The 17,240-nt window shown below is 40.9% G+C and overlaps 1 protein-coding gene across 3 annotated transcripts in view; it reads right to left on the bottom strand.

Annotated features, from left to right (window-relative positions):
• The window catches only part of RBMS3 (RNA binding motif single stranded interacting protein 3), a 746,746-nt gene that overhangs the window by 58,755 nt on the left and 670,751 nt on the right, over window positions 1-17,240 (bottom strand). For all 3 annotated transcript variants that reach the window (XM_035130054.2, XM_035130057.2, XM_060280656.1), the window contains 2 exons: window positions 14,075-14,121; window positions 450-546 (listed from right to left, as the gene is read on the bottom strand). In XM_035130054.2, the coding sequence (XP_034985945.2) occupies window positions 450-546; window positions 14,075-14,121 (144 nt within the window). The remainder of the gene's footprint in view (window positions 1-449; window positions 547-14,074; window positions 14,122-17,240) is intronic.

Raw genomic sequence — 17,240 nt, forward strand, 5'->3', positions numbered from 1 at the left:
AAAATAAATAAAATCAAGTTTTTAGTTTATGGGTTTTTAGTTTAAAGGGGAAGTACATCTCACTGGGAAGATATAATAAACACAGAGTGAAGCGCTAAAACCCAAAGGAGACAAAATATATTCTAGCAACCTTCTACCCATTGCAAAAGAAAACATCCTATGTGTGATCGACTTTGGGTAGGACTGACTGAAAATAAAAAACAACAACACAGAGATCTATCTGAAAAGCTGGTTGAAATATGACGAATGCATAAAAGGGTTATTACTTAAAGCACACCTAGATCCTGAACGCACTAGGAATTTTAGAACAAATATGCACATATATTTTAAACGCTACCAAAACGGTTTATATAACAGCGTGACTAAAGTGTGCAGCAATTCACCATGCTGACATGCAAACCACAAAGACTCACTTAGGGACGTGTGGGGCACATGCAGTTCCAACATACCTGATATGTAGAGACAGGGGAAGCAGCAATGAATGGCGTGATAGATGTCTGTGGAATCATGCGGTTTGTAGCAATGCTGTACGGTGAGGAATAAAATCTGCAAACAAAAAAACAAAAGGAAGAGTCTTGAGGTGATGGACTGGCATGCTGCAATGAACGGTTTCATAGCCATTAACAGCCAAACACAAACAGGAGTCCTGCTCCCCATTCCCCATGAAAAATAAGAAAAGAAAAACAGCAACCCAGTATCTTTTTCTTTTCACATGTGTTGGTCAAGATTAAGAAGCTGGGAACAGCCCTAACTGCTGCAGCTCACTAGATCCAGCACTGAAGGGTGCAAAACACAGCTGGGCCAGAGATGACATGGATTGGCTGCAGCCTTAATCACTGACACAACATCCACCTGCATCAAATTCAGGCATAGGCAAACTCGGCCCTCCAGATGTTTTGGGATTACAACTCCCATCATCCCTGACCACTGGTCCTGTTAGCTAGGGATGGTGGGATGTTGTAGTCCCAAAACATCTGGAGGGCCGAGTTTGCCTATGCCTGATCTAAGTTGATTGGGAAGATGAGGGAAGAGAAGCAAGAAGAGGCAGCAACAAATGATGGAGGTATAAGGGCCACATTATCACAATCTCGGAAGCAACCAAGGGAGTTGAGTAGAGGCACATTTAAGGCAGGGACTGCTAAAACAGAAGGCTTTAAGTGGAGCATCTGCACAGGGCAAAGGAGAGGAAGTGCCTATAAAATGTTGGCAGGTGATTAAAACTCAATGAAGCTTCACAAGAACCCCTAACATATGGCGCAATGGATTCGTCAAGTTGAGTAGACTTGAGGCTCTCACGTAGTTAGACTGCTACATTTTTCTGGGCTATAGACAAGAACAGTCGGTTCTTTGGATCATGGCCATGATGTTGGGAGAATAATAATAAAAAAGAGAGTTTATTTTATTACTCAGGTTTCCAGCAACTTTAAAGTCAGATACCAGCTAAAAACTACAAACTTTCAAATACAACAGAACTAAGACCTACAAACTTTCTTATCTAATTCACTTGTTTCCTGCGGTTCACAACCCAACTAACACACAGCCCCTTTTTTGGGGGGGGGGAATGGGATGGGAACGCTATGTTTGAAATATAAAGAGAATGGAGGATGCCATAGCTTGATTGATTTGCAATCCCTATCAGATAGAGACGGATAATTAAAACTATCTATTAAATCATTCTTGACATGGGAGCAGAATTAGATTACGCCTTCCCACTCTGCTTCTTATGACATCAACTCCAACTGTGGAAGCAAAATGTGTTTCTTTTGGGGGTGGGTGGGTTATTGGGTTGTTGTTTTTATTCTGATTATGTATCTTGTGGTTTTCTATTTTGATTTTATTCTGTGAACCACCCTGAGACCTCCAGGTATTTAAATTCAATAATAACAAAAGCAAGGAGTGACCTGTGTGTCTGGAATGTGCTGGAAGTTCCACAGGACATCAATGGTTGCTTTTGTCTGAACCACTCACCTGTGATATTGGAAATCCCTCGCCCCAATGAAGGACTGGGAGAGCTGTACTTAAGGAATGGGAGTTTGCTGCTTCCCTCCCGTAAAACCTTAGTAGGAACTAGGGCCATGTCATGTGTTACTGTGTAGCAGAGTTTACTCATCCACTTGGGGAGAGCACAGAGGAAAAAGCTGATGATAATAATAATAATAATAATAATAATAATAATAATAATAATAATATATACCCCACCCATCTGGCTAGGTTACCCCAGCCACTCTGGGCAGCTCTCAGCAGAATATTAAAAAAATGATAAAATGCTTAAAACTTCCTGATACATGTATGCAGCAGTCAGGAGGACCACATTCTATGGAAAGTATTGGGGAAGAGATGAGTCACAATCTGGGCTTGCTGTGTGATGAATCATAGAATTGTGGTGTTGGAAGGGTCCCTGATGGTCATCTAGTCCAACCTCTTGCAATGCAGGAATCCGGCCCACAGCCATCCCTTGGTGGGGGGCTCGAACCATTAACTGTCTGGTTAACAGCCAGATGCACTTATACCTTGCACCACCTGAACTCATATTGCTTTGGAACTAGTAAGTGACTGTTCAATTGAACTTTTCAATGAAGATAACCATTTGTTGACTACAACTATTATTATTAATTGAGTGAACTTCTGTAACCACTGAACTACTTCAATGAAGTGCACTACTGCTTAATTGCAAGGACTGAACTATCAATCATAGAGAACTCTAGTCATGATTTACTGTAATCATTTGAGTCTTTTATTGAACTGAGCATGGTTTAATTACAGTTAGCAGATCTTCAAAGGTTGAATAGACAAAATAATTGAACGAATCCAAAACGAAACTCACGAGTCTTTGTTCTGGCAACAGATGCATAATTAAACAACCTAATTATGTGATGTATCAGTTGGTAACGGATTGCTAAACCAAGTTAACTGATTGATAGAGGAAAAGGCTCTGATTCTCAGTGACCCTCAAGGATCCCAGATAGAGGTCTTTCAGATCACTTACTAGGGGATCCTTTTTAAACTGGAGATGCCAGAGACCAAACCTGGAACCTTCTACATACATGCAAAACATGTGCTCCACTATTGAGCTTTGATCTCTCTCCAAGTGTTGGTGATTACCGTATTTTTCACTCCATGACGCACCTGACCAAAAGACACACCTAATTTTTTAGAGGAGGAAAGCCCCGTTTTGGGGGAGATCAGCTCACAGATGTGCAGCTTCTTTTGCAAATGGGAAAAGCTCAATTATTTTGAGGATCAGCTCAAAGTTGTTGAGCTTACCTTGCAAAGGGAAAAAATCCTGTTTTTATGGGGTTCAACTCACAGTTCTGCAGCTTCTTTAGGAAAGGAAAGGGAGCCATTTCTACAGTTTCCAGACAGATAATCTAATCAGCCAGTCACAGAACATTCAACAATGGAGGCCTGCGCAAGGGGGCTGGGCGGGCCGGGAAGGCAGCTTGCATCTCTTATCTCCCTGATCTCTTGCAATCAGCTGCTGAGCAAGTTTCTTTCAACACCCTCTTTCCCTCTTGTTAGCCATTAGCTCTTTTTTTTAAAAAAAAACACAATCTGACTTTTGCCCCTGGGCAATTCGGCTCCAGGGAACACGCATTCGCTCCATAAGACACACAGACATTTCCTCTTACTTTTTAGGTGGAAAAAAGTGTGTCTTATAGAGCGAAAAATACAGTACATTCATTGAGCAATAATGATTCACTAACTATTGATGGGGAATCGAGGCATTTCATCATTTTTTTTGTCAAGCAAAGAGCAAAAGGGGTAGTTTCTCTACTGAGAAAATACACTTTGAGGCTCGAGAGTAATTCCTGAGGAGTTCAAAGTCCGAACTCAAGGTGAATCTAGGCTATCCGGAAGAACAATTTCAAAGGTTTAAAAGGGTTTGACATCCAGATGTCCAACTGCTATTGGATCAGCCTAGAGCGCTAATGCAAATTCAACCCATTGAAGGACAATGGCTAGAGAGGTCTCTGCAACCAGCATCTCCAGAAAGGAGGCTATTTTGAGGAAAATATGAAATGATGACCTTTTTGAAATAAAAGGTTTAAAAAAAATGAGGCTGTGATAGGTACACACCCGTAAGCACTGATGATGTGTCTGAATGAAATATATATATACCGTATGTAGCAATGAGACATTCCCTATTAATTGAATATTTTTAGAATGAGGCTGGGTCTCTGGAAAAAAGATGTAGAGGAAGAAGCTTGTTGGGCCGTATCTATAGTTGAACAACATTAAACAACAGAGGAGGCCCAACTGATTTTACATGTTTGACCAACTTGCTAAAACAAGCTTCTCCCCCTGCTTTTGTTTTTGCTCAAATAAGAAATTTCCTTCAAAGGATAATTAGCCTTTGTCAGTTAATTCTATTTCTATATTACGTCCCATTTTCCCCTCTGTCCTTTTCCTGAACTGAACAGCAGCTATACATGATAATAAATAAGACCTTGTCTGTGAACATCAAATGACTAATCTGTCTCTAAAAAGATGGGAAACTGCATGGCTAATGAGAAGGAAAAGGTTGATATTATCTGCCTCCATATTAAAAGAGGTGGTAGAAAGTCACTAAATTAGAGAAAATGTATTTAGCAGAGAACAAAAGGGCCTTTATAAATACTGGAAATAAATGAAACAAAACTTCAGCCTGGAAGAGTAGCTATAATGATGAAGGACAGGTTATTCTGGAACCCTGTATTACTTATAAAAATACATATGCAAATCTTGTCATGTTGTAAGCCGCCTTGAGCATTGTTTTAACTATGGAAAGGCAGCATACAAATAAAATGATGATGATGCTCCTCGGAGAGCTCACTTCGCTGTTGCTAACTCAGCAGTTTGACGTCACCGCTGGAGGCGCACTCCATTGTCTCTCGAGACCGACGAATGCCAACAAATAAATCCCCACTGCACTCCAGTTCTCTTGATCACTTGATAACAATTTGTCTAACAGTTGGCAATAACATACAGTGGTACCTCTACTTACGAATTTAATGCGTTCCGAACGCACATTTGTAAGTTAAAAAAAATTGTAAGTCGAATCCCATAGGAATGCATTGGGAGAAAAAATTCATAAGTAGAAAAAATCCAAGATGGCGGATGGAGCTCCATTTGTAAGTAGAAACATTCATAAGTAGAGTTATTCGTAAGTAGAGGTACCACTGTATTATCCTATAATTGTTATTCCACTCTCAGTATGAATTGATTTATAGTCTACATGCATCCAAATACATAATTATGGGAGGTTTTTGTGTGTGTGTTTTTACAATTAATAATAATCTTTTTTTAAAAAAACTTAAATATTTTTCAATTTAGTTTAATCAATAATAATAATAATAGTAATAGTAATAGTAATAATAAATACCCCACCCCATCCGGCGGGGTTTCCCCAATGAAAGAAACAATCAAAGAACTAGAAACATCCATAAAAACTTTGTGTGGTTGTTTATTGATTACATTTATTCACTGCTTCTTAAGAAAAAGCCCCAAATTAAGAATGCAAAGAGGCCATAAGCTGCTTATAGAATTTCTTAGGAATAACTAGAGATTGCTGCACAAATACTGTCTGAAAAAGGAAATAAAATAGTCCATTTACTAACTAATTTGGAGAGGTAATATAAGAAACCAGAATCTTAAAAGCCAATCTCCCTGAGAGATGAGGGTTTTAAAATGTGGATTATATTTTTGCCAAGAAGAGGTGGCCACTGCTGATTCCTTAATACACAATGATCAAACAAGTTTGTTAATGGAAGAAATCTGCTAATATAGTTTGATCAATATTATCAATCAGCTACACTTTTTCTAGGCATAGAGAAAGAATATGACTAGGTTGAATAGAATTACTTTAACTCAGGGGTAGGCAAACTAAGGCCCGGGGGGGCCAAATCTGGCCCAATCGCCTTCTAAATCTGGCCCGTGGATGGTCCAGGAATCAGCGTGTTTTTACATGAGTAGAATGTGTCCTTTTATTTAAAATGCATCTCTGGGTTATTTGTGCAGCCTGCCCTGTGTTTTTACATGAGTAGAATGTGTGCTTTTATTTAAAATGCATATCTGGGTTATTTGTGGGGCACAGGAATTCGTTCATTCCCCCCCCCCCAAAAAAATATAGTCCAGCCCACCACGTGGTCTGAGGGACGGTGGACCGGCCCCCTGGTGAAAAAGGTTGCTGCCCCCTGCTGTATCTAATACATAAATTGGAATTATTTGTTTTTATTTGGGGTTACCACCAGGCATCCCCAAACTTCGGCCCTCCAGATGTTTTGGACTACAATTCCCATCTTCCCCAACCACTGGTCCTGTTAACTAGGGATCATGGGGGTTGTAGGCCAAAACATCTGGAGGGTTGCAGTTTGGGGGTGCCTGGGTTACCACTATCTGTAAGGAAGCCTCTATTAAAATATGGGCCAATACTTATCAAATTTATCTTTCTTGAGGCACAAGGCAGGTATGCCCATTGCACTCATAGGTGTTTGCACTGAGTATTCAGCTGTTTGAAATAGCAGTAAGAAATAATGCTAAAATAAAAGGTGTGGTAGGAAAATGTATGTTAATAATAGTAGTAATTTATATGTTGCGAATCTGAGAAAATAATTCTCTATGCAGATGACATACATTGTATTCAGCGCAGGGCAAATAACATGAAACATGTACCAAACCATATTTTGTAACATATATATTTTATAACATAAAAATAATAACGGTTGTAACAAAATTACAAACAACAAGTCTATTTCCAGATTCCATTAAACTACAGTGGTGCCTCGCTTAACGAATGCCCTGCTTAACGAAATTTCCGCTTAACGAAAGGTTTTTTCTAGCGGAGGTTGCCTCGCTAGACGAATTCGTTTTACGAAAAATTCATCTAGCGAATCGCAGTTTCCCATAGGAATGCATTGAAATTCAATTAATGCATTCCTATGGGCAAAAAAAAAATTAAAACAAAATTCAATGCATTCCTTTGGGATTTGCTAGATCAGGCATCCCCAAACTGCGGCCCTCCAGATGTTTTGGCCTACAACTCCCATGATTCCTAGCTAGCAGGGCCAGTGGCCAGGGAAGATGGGAATTGTAGTCCAAAACATCTGGAGGGCCGAAGTTTGGGGATGCCTGCGCTAGATGAATTTTTCGTTATAAGAAAAGACCCGTGGAACGAATTAAATTCGTCTAGCGAGGCACCACTGTATTCAGGAGGTCTAAATTTGTTGCTGACTCTATATCTAGCAGAATTGATAGTGCCTGGTGCATAAAGCTTGCCCTTTCTGATTAAATTTCTGCAGGATTCAAATAATTATTGTATTTTAGTGCCAAATCGAACCTAACACATTCAGGACCTTTTCAATGGTGGTTCCCTGTTTGTCGAATGCCCTCCCTTGTGATAATGTGTCTTCCTCATTATTGACTTTCAGGAGAAATCTGAAAACATGTATTGCCTTCCATTAGTGGCCTGGATCCTATTTTTTTTTCTCTGTAAACAGAAGGAACCTCTTTTCAGGAAGGAGAGTTCCACACAAGTAAAGAGTCCTAATCTTAGGATGCAAGCTACAGAATCCACCCAGAGATGTTTCTATTTGAAAAAGCTATGGTTTTGCAAAAAATAAAATATTTAATGGAATGTAGTCATTTCATATGGTGATTTACTGAATGGAATACTGTTGTCCATTTCACAAAGTGATTTGTGTTACCATGCAAAGTGAGGAGAAATAACGACCTCCCCAAAACACAGGTACACAAAAATCTTTGTCTTTGGTTCCCATATTTTCAAATTAGATCATGCATTTATAGTTAAGGGGGAAATATAGTCATTTGGTATGGTAGACAAAATGTATACGTTATTACATGCGTAGAAGCAACTTCCAGTGCCGGCGCTGCCCGATTTCCGGTTCCCAGACATGGGCAGAGTGGCACCGGAAGAAATCAGGGGGAATTACAGGATATTTCGCCATTCGGGATGACAGCAGGAAACAGCTTTAAAAACGGAGGTTTCCCAGGGAAAACGGGAGACTTAGCAGCTATGGCCCCAAGCTGATACCCTCCTGATTTTTTTTAGACTATAGCTCCTATCATTCCTGACCATTTGGCTGATGTGAGTTGGAGGAACAAACCTCTGGAGGGCACTAGGGTTGGGCACTAGGGTTATTTTCTCTTGAAGTTTAGAACTTACAGTTAATTAAAGTAAGCAATCGGGCATTTAGTTGTGTTAAGATGGGGACAGTGGCAGGGGAAAAAAGAAGTTGTCAAAAGTAGAGAAAGAAATTTGACAGAAATTTCATTTCAGTAATAAATAAAAAGTAAGATTTCAAAATATGTGTGGCAAGCATACAAGGCTCTAGGACGTGGTAGTGATCAAAGTGTTGGTGCTGACCTTTAAAGCCCTAAACGGCCTTGGTCCAGTATACCTGAAGGAGCGTCTCCACCCCCATTGTTCTGCCCGGACACTGAGATCCAGCGCCGAGGGCCTTCTGGCAGTTCCCTCATTGCGAGAAGCCAAGTTACAGGGAACCAGGCAGAGGGCCTTCTCGGTAGTGGCACCCACCCTGTGGAATGCCCTCCCACCAGAGGTCAAAAGAGAATAACAATTACCAGACCTTTAGAAGGCATCTTAAGGCAGCCCTGTTTAGGGAAGCTTTTAATGTTTGATGGATTTCTGTATTTTAATATTTTGTTGGAAGCCGCCCAGAGTGGCTGGGGGAACCCGGCCAGATGGGCGGGGTATAAATAATAAATTATTATTATTATTATTATTATTATTATTATTATTATTATTATTAAAGAAAACAGCGATAAATTTCTGTTCAGTCCTGCCTACACACTAAGTGCTTGACAACAAATGTCTGGGGTTTTAGCTTTCAAACATAGCTTGGTAATATTTTGCAGGTGCCCTATTTATGAGGTAATGAATAAGGAGATAGGAACATTTTACACTCCACCGGTGTTCTTTGGGCATCAAGCAAGAGCCTTTTATTTTTTTAAAAAGTGGGTTCTGAATGCATTTATATTTGATTGGCTCACCAGGAATATTGGCGGGTTCTCTCTATTTCATTAGCACTCCTGTGTTGGCCACTAGGAGTGGACACTGGTTCCCTGACAAATTTTGGTTTTAAGTACATAAGCAAAATGAAGCTATAGATGCTAAATGAAAATGATCAGTACTAGATTATAGTACTGGGATTTATAGGGTACTCAGTTTGAAAATGAAATACAGTAAATGTAAGTTAGCCTGCAAGTAACCAGCACTGTGTGTTTTTGCTCTTTTGGACAATATTTTCCCCTAATATGTTAAAAACATTGCCACTTAGAGGGATGCAATGTAGATGAAAGACTGTAGAGGGTAAGAAAGTATACAAAGAGGGAAACGTCCGACTTGAACCTCCCAATACTCCTACCTGGGAATAAGCTCTTTGTGAATCACATTTGATGCAACTTTTGCTTAAGCCAAGGGCTTGATAGGCAGCTTACCATTTCCTTTTCAGTTAAAGAGAAGCAGTTATCTAAATAGCATTTAAGCCTGGAAAATACATACTCAAGCAACAGCAAGGGGCGAAAAACACACACACACACCACATGTCTCTCTCAGCTTTCATGTCAAGGACTTTTCACCGTAATAACTTGCAATAAGATAAAATAGGTATTCAGACGCTTATGCAGCTTCTTAAGCTTTCAGGAGGACAAGACAAGGTTTCGTTGCTTAAGGAGAATTCAGCGGTCTGGTAAGAAGGACATAGTACTTGGACATAAACAAGTTTTTTCTTTATTCGTTTCCTCTTAAAGAATTCATCATTTTTCTCTCTTCCCTCAATTTTCCATAACTCTAAGCCACCTTGGTTGGGTTTGGGATTTTTTTGGCACTGAAAGGTGAGGAATACATACATTTTAAAAATTCTTCCTCACTCACTCATAATTCTTTCTACCAAGGAATGTTTAGAATTCCCTTTTCAGACCAATGAAAAAGCAAAGGGATAAAAAGTTAATTCCTGTTATCTTCTAGCTTGCCTGTTTTATAGCTTATACAATCTTTGTATAGTTAAGAAGACATCCGAAGAGTTGGGAGGTGGCATAGATACTGGAACCCTGTCCTGTCTTTCTGGTTTTCCCAGAGCTTTCTAGCCCAAAAGAAAGGCTACTGCCCTCTTCACCTGCTTCACCTTTCTTGGCCTTAAAAGGTAAAAAGGTAAAGGGGCCCCTGACCATCAGGTCCAGTCGTGTCCGACTCTGGGGTTGTGGCGCTCATTTCGCTCTATAGGCCGAGGAAGCTGGCGTTTGTCCGCAGATAGCTTCCGGGTCATGTGGCCAGCATCACAAAGCTGCTTCTGGTGAACCAGAGCAGCACATGGAAACGCCGTTTACCTTCCCGCCGGAGCGGTCCCTATTTATCTACTTGCACTTTGATGTGCTTTCGAACTGCTAGGTGGGCAGGAGCTGGGACCGAGCAACGGAGCTCACCCCATCGCGGGGATTCGAACCGCCGACCTTCTGATCAGCAAGCCCTAGACTCTGTGGTTTATCCCACAGCGCCACCTGGGTCCCTTCTTGGCCTTAGCAAGTCTCAAAAAAGGCTCTCTTCCATCTCTCACAGCAGCTAACTGCTCTGACCTCTGCATATTCTCTTCTAACACTGCTTCTGATTGATTGACTCCACCAAATCTCACAAGATCGTACAAAAGGTGCGGGTGACATTTTTCCAGCCTGAGGGCCACATTTCATTATAGGCAAAGCTTTCAGGGGCCACATGTCAGTGGTGGGCAGAGGCAAAAGTGAACAACCTTTCTAAATTTTACCTTTGTACAGCAGGCTAATTTTACACACACACCTCTTTATTCTCCATCCAGGTCAGCAAGTGGCATTATAGGAGTTCAAGGACATGAGTGTTTATCAAGACACTCAAAACTGGTTTATTTTCTTTTTTAAAAAAATGTATTTGATAGGAAAAACAAATAGAATTCCCAAACTTCCAAATGTAAATTCTACCTTATTGTTAGAAGTGTATTGTTCTTTTATGATGTAAAGTTATGCTTCACGCTCTTAAAATGTTGTAAGTTGCTTAGATGTTCCTTATGTGGCAAGTGGCTAAGAAATTGAATAAATAATGGTGAGGAAGACGATAATCTTAGCAACATGAGATTTACAACTCAAGCAGCTAGTAATCAATACTTCTTTTTCTATATCCCAAACTGTTCTACTACAGCAGCATTTGTTATGCTATCACAGTAGTCCTAATTACAAACATTATACCTATGACAATATTGCTTTCAAACATAAATAAATGTCATTTCCCAGATAAACCTTTAGACCCCAGTCTCTCTTCCCATTACTCTACTCTCATACCCCCCCCCAATTGTCTCCTAGTATCCCCCCTGTCAATTCTGCTACCACTTGCTCCCACCCTCAACATACCAAAAGGGGTTTTCCTCAGTTAGTCCAGGGAATGCTCCCATGTCAATCAACTGCGCAATTCAAAATTACCTCAAAAAACAAGGCATTCATTTTCAATCAATCACAGAACAACTAAACAACAAGCCCACGGGATGTTACTGCTGCCCCAGAAAACACTTCATTTTTTGTCACTGGAAAATGTAGTATTTCATTATTTTACATCAATAGCAAGAGCGAGTGCTCTGTTTCACAAGCACCAGCTGGATGTCTAAATGCTATGAGCACTTATTGGACATAGCCCAGGACATTGTTAGTATGAAACAATGCAGCTCACCCTCTCTGCCATACATGTAGGTTATTCTAACTAATAATGGTTTCACTTGTCTCTTTTAATGCTCAAAAGGTTTTGAAATCAGGAACACTCAATATCAGTTGAAATTGGCACCCAGACACATAATCCCAATGAATCAATAGACAAGAAAATACCCTAGTTCATAAAATGTGTTGTGGGAGTGTAAGGTTCCTTGTATGACAAAACACGAAAAAAGGCATAATGAATTATTTTTAAAAACCCAGTAAGATCCACAGTCTGACAAGGCAGACTTTAAAAAGCATGTAGCTAGGGTGGTGCTGTGAGTTAAACCACTGTGCCGCTTGGCTTGCTGATCAAAAGGTTGGCGGTTCGAATCCCTGCAACGGGGTGAGCTCCTGTTGTTCAGTCCCAGCTCCTGCCAACCTAGCAGTTCGAAAGCACGCAGTGCAAGTAGATAAATAGGTACCACTCCGGCGCGAAGCTAAACGGCATTTCTGTGCGCTGCTCTGGTTTCACCAGAAGCGGCTTAGTCATGCTGGCCACATGACCTGGAAAAACTGTCTGTGGAAGCGGACAAACACCGGCTCCCTCAGCCTTTAAAGTAAGATGAGCACTGCAACCCCAGAGTCGTTCGTGCCTAGACTTAACTGTACCTTTTCTATGCATGTCCAGACTATACCTTTTATGTAGAGTAATACACCTGACAGGAGATCATTTATTGATCTGTAACTGCACTCCACAATTGTAATTTTGTTCTTTGATATACTAACATCTTTGGTGTATATACTCAGGCTACAAGGACAGATTTACAAATGTCCTTAACAAGATAACACCTGGTTTACAACAGAGTTCTTCAGGACACATTGCTGATAACTAGCAGGCAGTTCACATATTTCAACGTCTACATCACAGAAGGAAGCCACGGTTGCGAAATGCATCATCGCTTGTCCTATACAGGCTGTATTTCAGTGCCAAAAATTTCACTACCGCTATGTCTTTATGAAGTTGTACAACACCAATGCCTCATATTTATCCTCAGAAATAAACATTATCTCCTTGCGTGGCATGCCCATAGGTAGTTCTGACAAAAAGCTCATGAACAATATCCCTGGGCTAACATAAAGCTTAAGTATTACCAAGCATTATTACATTGGAGGCTTTCATTGCCATGATATCAGATTAGAAATGAGAAAGATGAGTTGGAGCCAGCAAGTCTGTTTTACAGTAACCATGTGCAACCCTTTCTGTGGATGACAAGGCAGGGAAAGATGTCATCCGTCAAGTTCTCTAGAGAGGGCTGTTTGAGAGGGAGCCAGCGAGAGTGCTGAGAGGAAAGAACCACCATGAATCAAAAGCCCAGTACAACCTCCAGTTTCTTGGAAATTCAAAGGAGAAATTCTGAGGCAGGTATCTGGTGATACCCCTGCTTGGAAGTCACCAACCCACACAAAGAAACAACCAAAAATGGCTCCCACATGCATGTATTGTATTTTTAATATTCGAATGGGAGCCGCCCAGAGTGGCTGGGGAAATCTAGCCAGATGGGCGGTGTATTATTATTATTAATTATTATTATTATTATTCTAACTTTATGTGCACATGGATAATCTCTCTCTCTGGCAGAACGTTGTCATGGAGATTGTCCACACAGGAAAAATGTATATTATTGAGAGGCTTACAATTTTATCTCAGTCACTCCCCATGAATGGGAGTACATGAACTTTCAAGGGAGTCATTACTCCAGAGTAAAAAATGTTTCTCTTCAAATGAGAGGATCTTTCTCCAAGAGGGTGGCGGATGGGGGTTTGGCACATTTGCTAGTTTTCACTAAAAGATTATCAAGAAACACCTTTAAAATGGTTGTTTGGAAGTGTAAAATGCACTGATAAATCACGACCTGACAAATACCTGTGGTGATGATGATGAGGAGGAGGACAACGATGACGATGACGAAGACCTTTGGTATGAGGGGCATTCAGGGGAGAAATGATCCTTCCCTAGTCCTGAGGATAATTTGAATACTGTATGTATGCTTCATGAGTGAAGAAACTAGGCATACTGAGGGAACTACTATCCATTGCCAGAACATACCTACTGTCAGGAAAAGAGAATGATTCCAGAGAACGTGCAAACCTACGTAAATCTGCAGTTGCCAAATAGATATGAGAAAAGGCTTCACAGTCAGCTAGATGATATAAACAACAAAAAAAGGGGGGGAGAAAACTAGCATTTATGTTTGACAAGCTAGCTTAAATTTGTTTTCAACAGCATTTTGTGGGGGACTTGTTTTTTAAATGATTTTTTTTTGCTGCTGGAAATCAGTTTTTTTTTGGGGGGGGAGATCATGGTGCTGTGTTTTATTTTTTAAATAGTAAAGTATATGCTACTTACCCATTCTGAATAGCGGCCGTGGGGTCATATGTCAAGGCCATGCCAGCCTGTACACAGTTAGGGGGGAAAACAGAAGGTTACTCTTTTTATATCACACATAAACACAACAACCCACGAAAAAGGGGAGAAATTAGTGAACCCACTATATAATCCTCTCTTTTTCCCCCTTTTTGGTCTTAAACTGACTTTTAGTGCTTTTTAAAACTTGCATTCTATTGATGTCAATTTCGTGCTGTTTCTATTTTCACAAAAGTCTTCATTCACCATGAAAGAGGTATTGTCCCCTGTCCCCCGTCTCTCTTGCCGAGAGCGGATGAACTTAGAAGAAATATTGTGGTGTCTGTGTGCAGACTCACTTATCAAATGTGAGCGGTGCCTGGGTGGTCTTTTTCCGCCTTGAGTTAAAAAGCAACAACCCTTGCATGGCTCTTTATAAAATGGTATATCGTGACAAGCCCTCCTTGGCTGACCATTTCATCCCCCAATGTTGTGTGACTGTTGTTGGACTCCAATTCCCATCAGCCACAGGCAGTATGGCCAATGATCAGGAATGAATGGGGTTGGACTCCAGGAACATTTGGAGTGTTGCAAGTTGTAATACTTCTCCTGAGTTTATGAAAGGCCCATTTGTGCTTAGAGTGGTTTGAGGTTCTTTGTACAAAGCTTATATCCTAGAATCCCCATGTGGCTACAGAATGGTCATTCTAGGAAGCAGAGCCAGAATTTAATACATTATATGAGGAGCTCAAAGGTGCAGGGAGAGTACCGTACTCGGGAAATGTGGTGGTTTTTTTGTAATGAAGTAGAAAAATGACCATTTGGCCACTTCATACATTCAGTAAGCAATGTGCAAATTCTCTCCTCCACTCTCCTTGCAAACCACTTTGGTTCATCTTCCCCCTCTTGAATTGCCCCCTGAGATGGAGGTGAAAGATGCAACACCATGTAGATATTTTCATTCTCCAAGAAATAGGATACAATTGCCTGGTAAATGTGTTCTGTTTATTTCCACTGATTTGCACCTTCTGCGCTGTCCGTTATTTTATTTTTCTTTAGCTGAATGTGTCAAGCATTTAAAATGCTCGGTTTAGAGCCCATGATAGCAATCGTGCTTTTCTGTATTGGAGACTTTAATCCTGTTGTGGGAAACTGACGCCCCCTTATCAGATCCATAGCTAGGTGATCTTACCCCCCTGGCAGAACCGTCCAGATTGCGCCCCCTAGCCATGGACAAATTAACTCTTCTTTCCGCCTCTCTTCCAACCCCCCACCCCATTCAATTCCTCACACACTTCACCTTGTAATGAATTCTTTCACAGAAAATCCAATATTTATTTTTTTAGCCAATTTTGCGGCCCTCTCCCCCGCCTGCACTCCTGGCGGGGGCCTTCCTCACCACCCCCTAGCTAAGGCCCTGCCCCTTATAGACCATGGCTAGGATATGAACTACAAAACAGTTAAATGGTGTAAAATGCAAGCTGGTTCACATTCATTCCCTTCTTACAGACAAACGATCGGTTATTAAACCAGCAAACTATGTTGGGACACAATAATTATAAGGCCCGGGCAGTTATGTTCAGTGGTACACTGTAATCATAACATTACCCCAATGACGTGGGATGTTGCTTTTAAACCAGCAAAACGAGATAAAACTGCAACGCTGGTCACAGCAACCACTGTTGGACCTGACATTGCAAAATACCAATTGTGCCACATTTTACCCCGTTTATTCTGCTTACTCAATGAGTGGGGTGTTCAGATCATGTAATAATGTTTAAAATGCAAAAGGAACCAGAGGAACTGAGTGTCAACTCTTAATGCCAACCATGGGCCAATCATAATGCAATCCATACTGTCACAGGCGCGTGGGTGGCTACTCTAGAGTAACGACTCCTCCAGGCGTTGTCTTTTCATGCTTTTATTTAGTGCTGATTATTTACAGTGCAGAGCAGTACTATGTACATGTTGTCAGTTAGTGGTCAGGACCTCCGAATGGAGATTCGCGCGTTTTCCTCCAGCAAAGTAATCTCGGCATACTGAATCTCCGCCCCCTTCGCTTCCTCCTCAGTTCTGGGGTCGGTGGGACTGGTCTTCTTCCTACACTGGGCACGGGCTCCGCTACCTTGCCTGAGCCTCGGACACCACTTCCTGAATCTCCGCTGGAGATCTCTTCCTCCCCTCTAGCACTCTCATTGGGTGATGAGCTGCTGCTCAAGATGGGAGGGACCTGCCGGTACGTTCTGTCCCTCACACATACCATTATTGGTTATTTCCCTTTTGACTGACAGTGCTGTAAACTGATAGACTCAGTGTGTCATCAGAGGTCTATACGCCTTTTGTAGGCTTGTCTCCATCTTCTTCAGTTGGAAAAATAAAAGCAAACAGCCTGCCTACTGGTAAGAACTTGTAATTTAAGTACAATGTCAGCCTGACAAGGTGAGCCATACAGAGGAGGGTGACTGGCACACATAATGGCCCAAATAAATGAGATGGACTATAACTCGAAAGCCCAGCCAGAAAGCAAGATGCCAGGGAGAAAGTAAACAATAAGAATCTGGAAACTAATAAGCATGTGGTAGACACATAAGGAAGAGGAGAGGAAATGGGTCATAGGAATTGTTTAAAAGTTGTAAGAAACATGGGGGGTGATTTGGCCAAAAAAGAAAATAAATAAATAGAAAGAGAATAAACCTTCCTCATTGTAAGTATTCTGAGCTAGAAGCCCTTTGAAGAAGAAAAGGATGGAGCCAACAGTCCAAATGAGAATCGGTTTAAACATTCCTGTAGTAAAATAAGCTTTACTCAGCGGGCGAGTTAACTTGGCATTGATCTTTCTTTTGATAATTTATGACAGTTCTAACTTAAAAAAAAACTTTCTGTGTGATTAAAAGGCTTACAATTTTTAAAAACAAAAAACATTTTAAACAATAAATCAAACATTTAGACATAGCATGTTATGAACATACAGCTGTACATTCAAGAAATAAGGTGTTCTCTCTCCCCAATGAAACATGCTGAGAGACACTCATTTTGATGTACTGGGACCCTTGATATGCTATGAAAATAATGTTTCTGGCTTCTATTAAGGTTGGGTGTGCAGTTTTGAGTAAGACCTGTATGCGACTGAGTTAGGCCAAGCCAAGCCAGCTCCAAATCCACAAACATG

The sequence above is a fragment of the Zootoca vivipara genome, chromosome 12 (genome assembly GCF_963506605.1).
Source record: "Zootoca vivipara chromosome 12, rZooViv1.1, whole genome shotgun sequence".
Classification (NCBI taxonomy): Eukaryota; Metazoa; Chordata; class Lepidosauria; order Squamata; family Lacertidae; genus Zootoca; species Zootoca vivipara.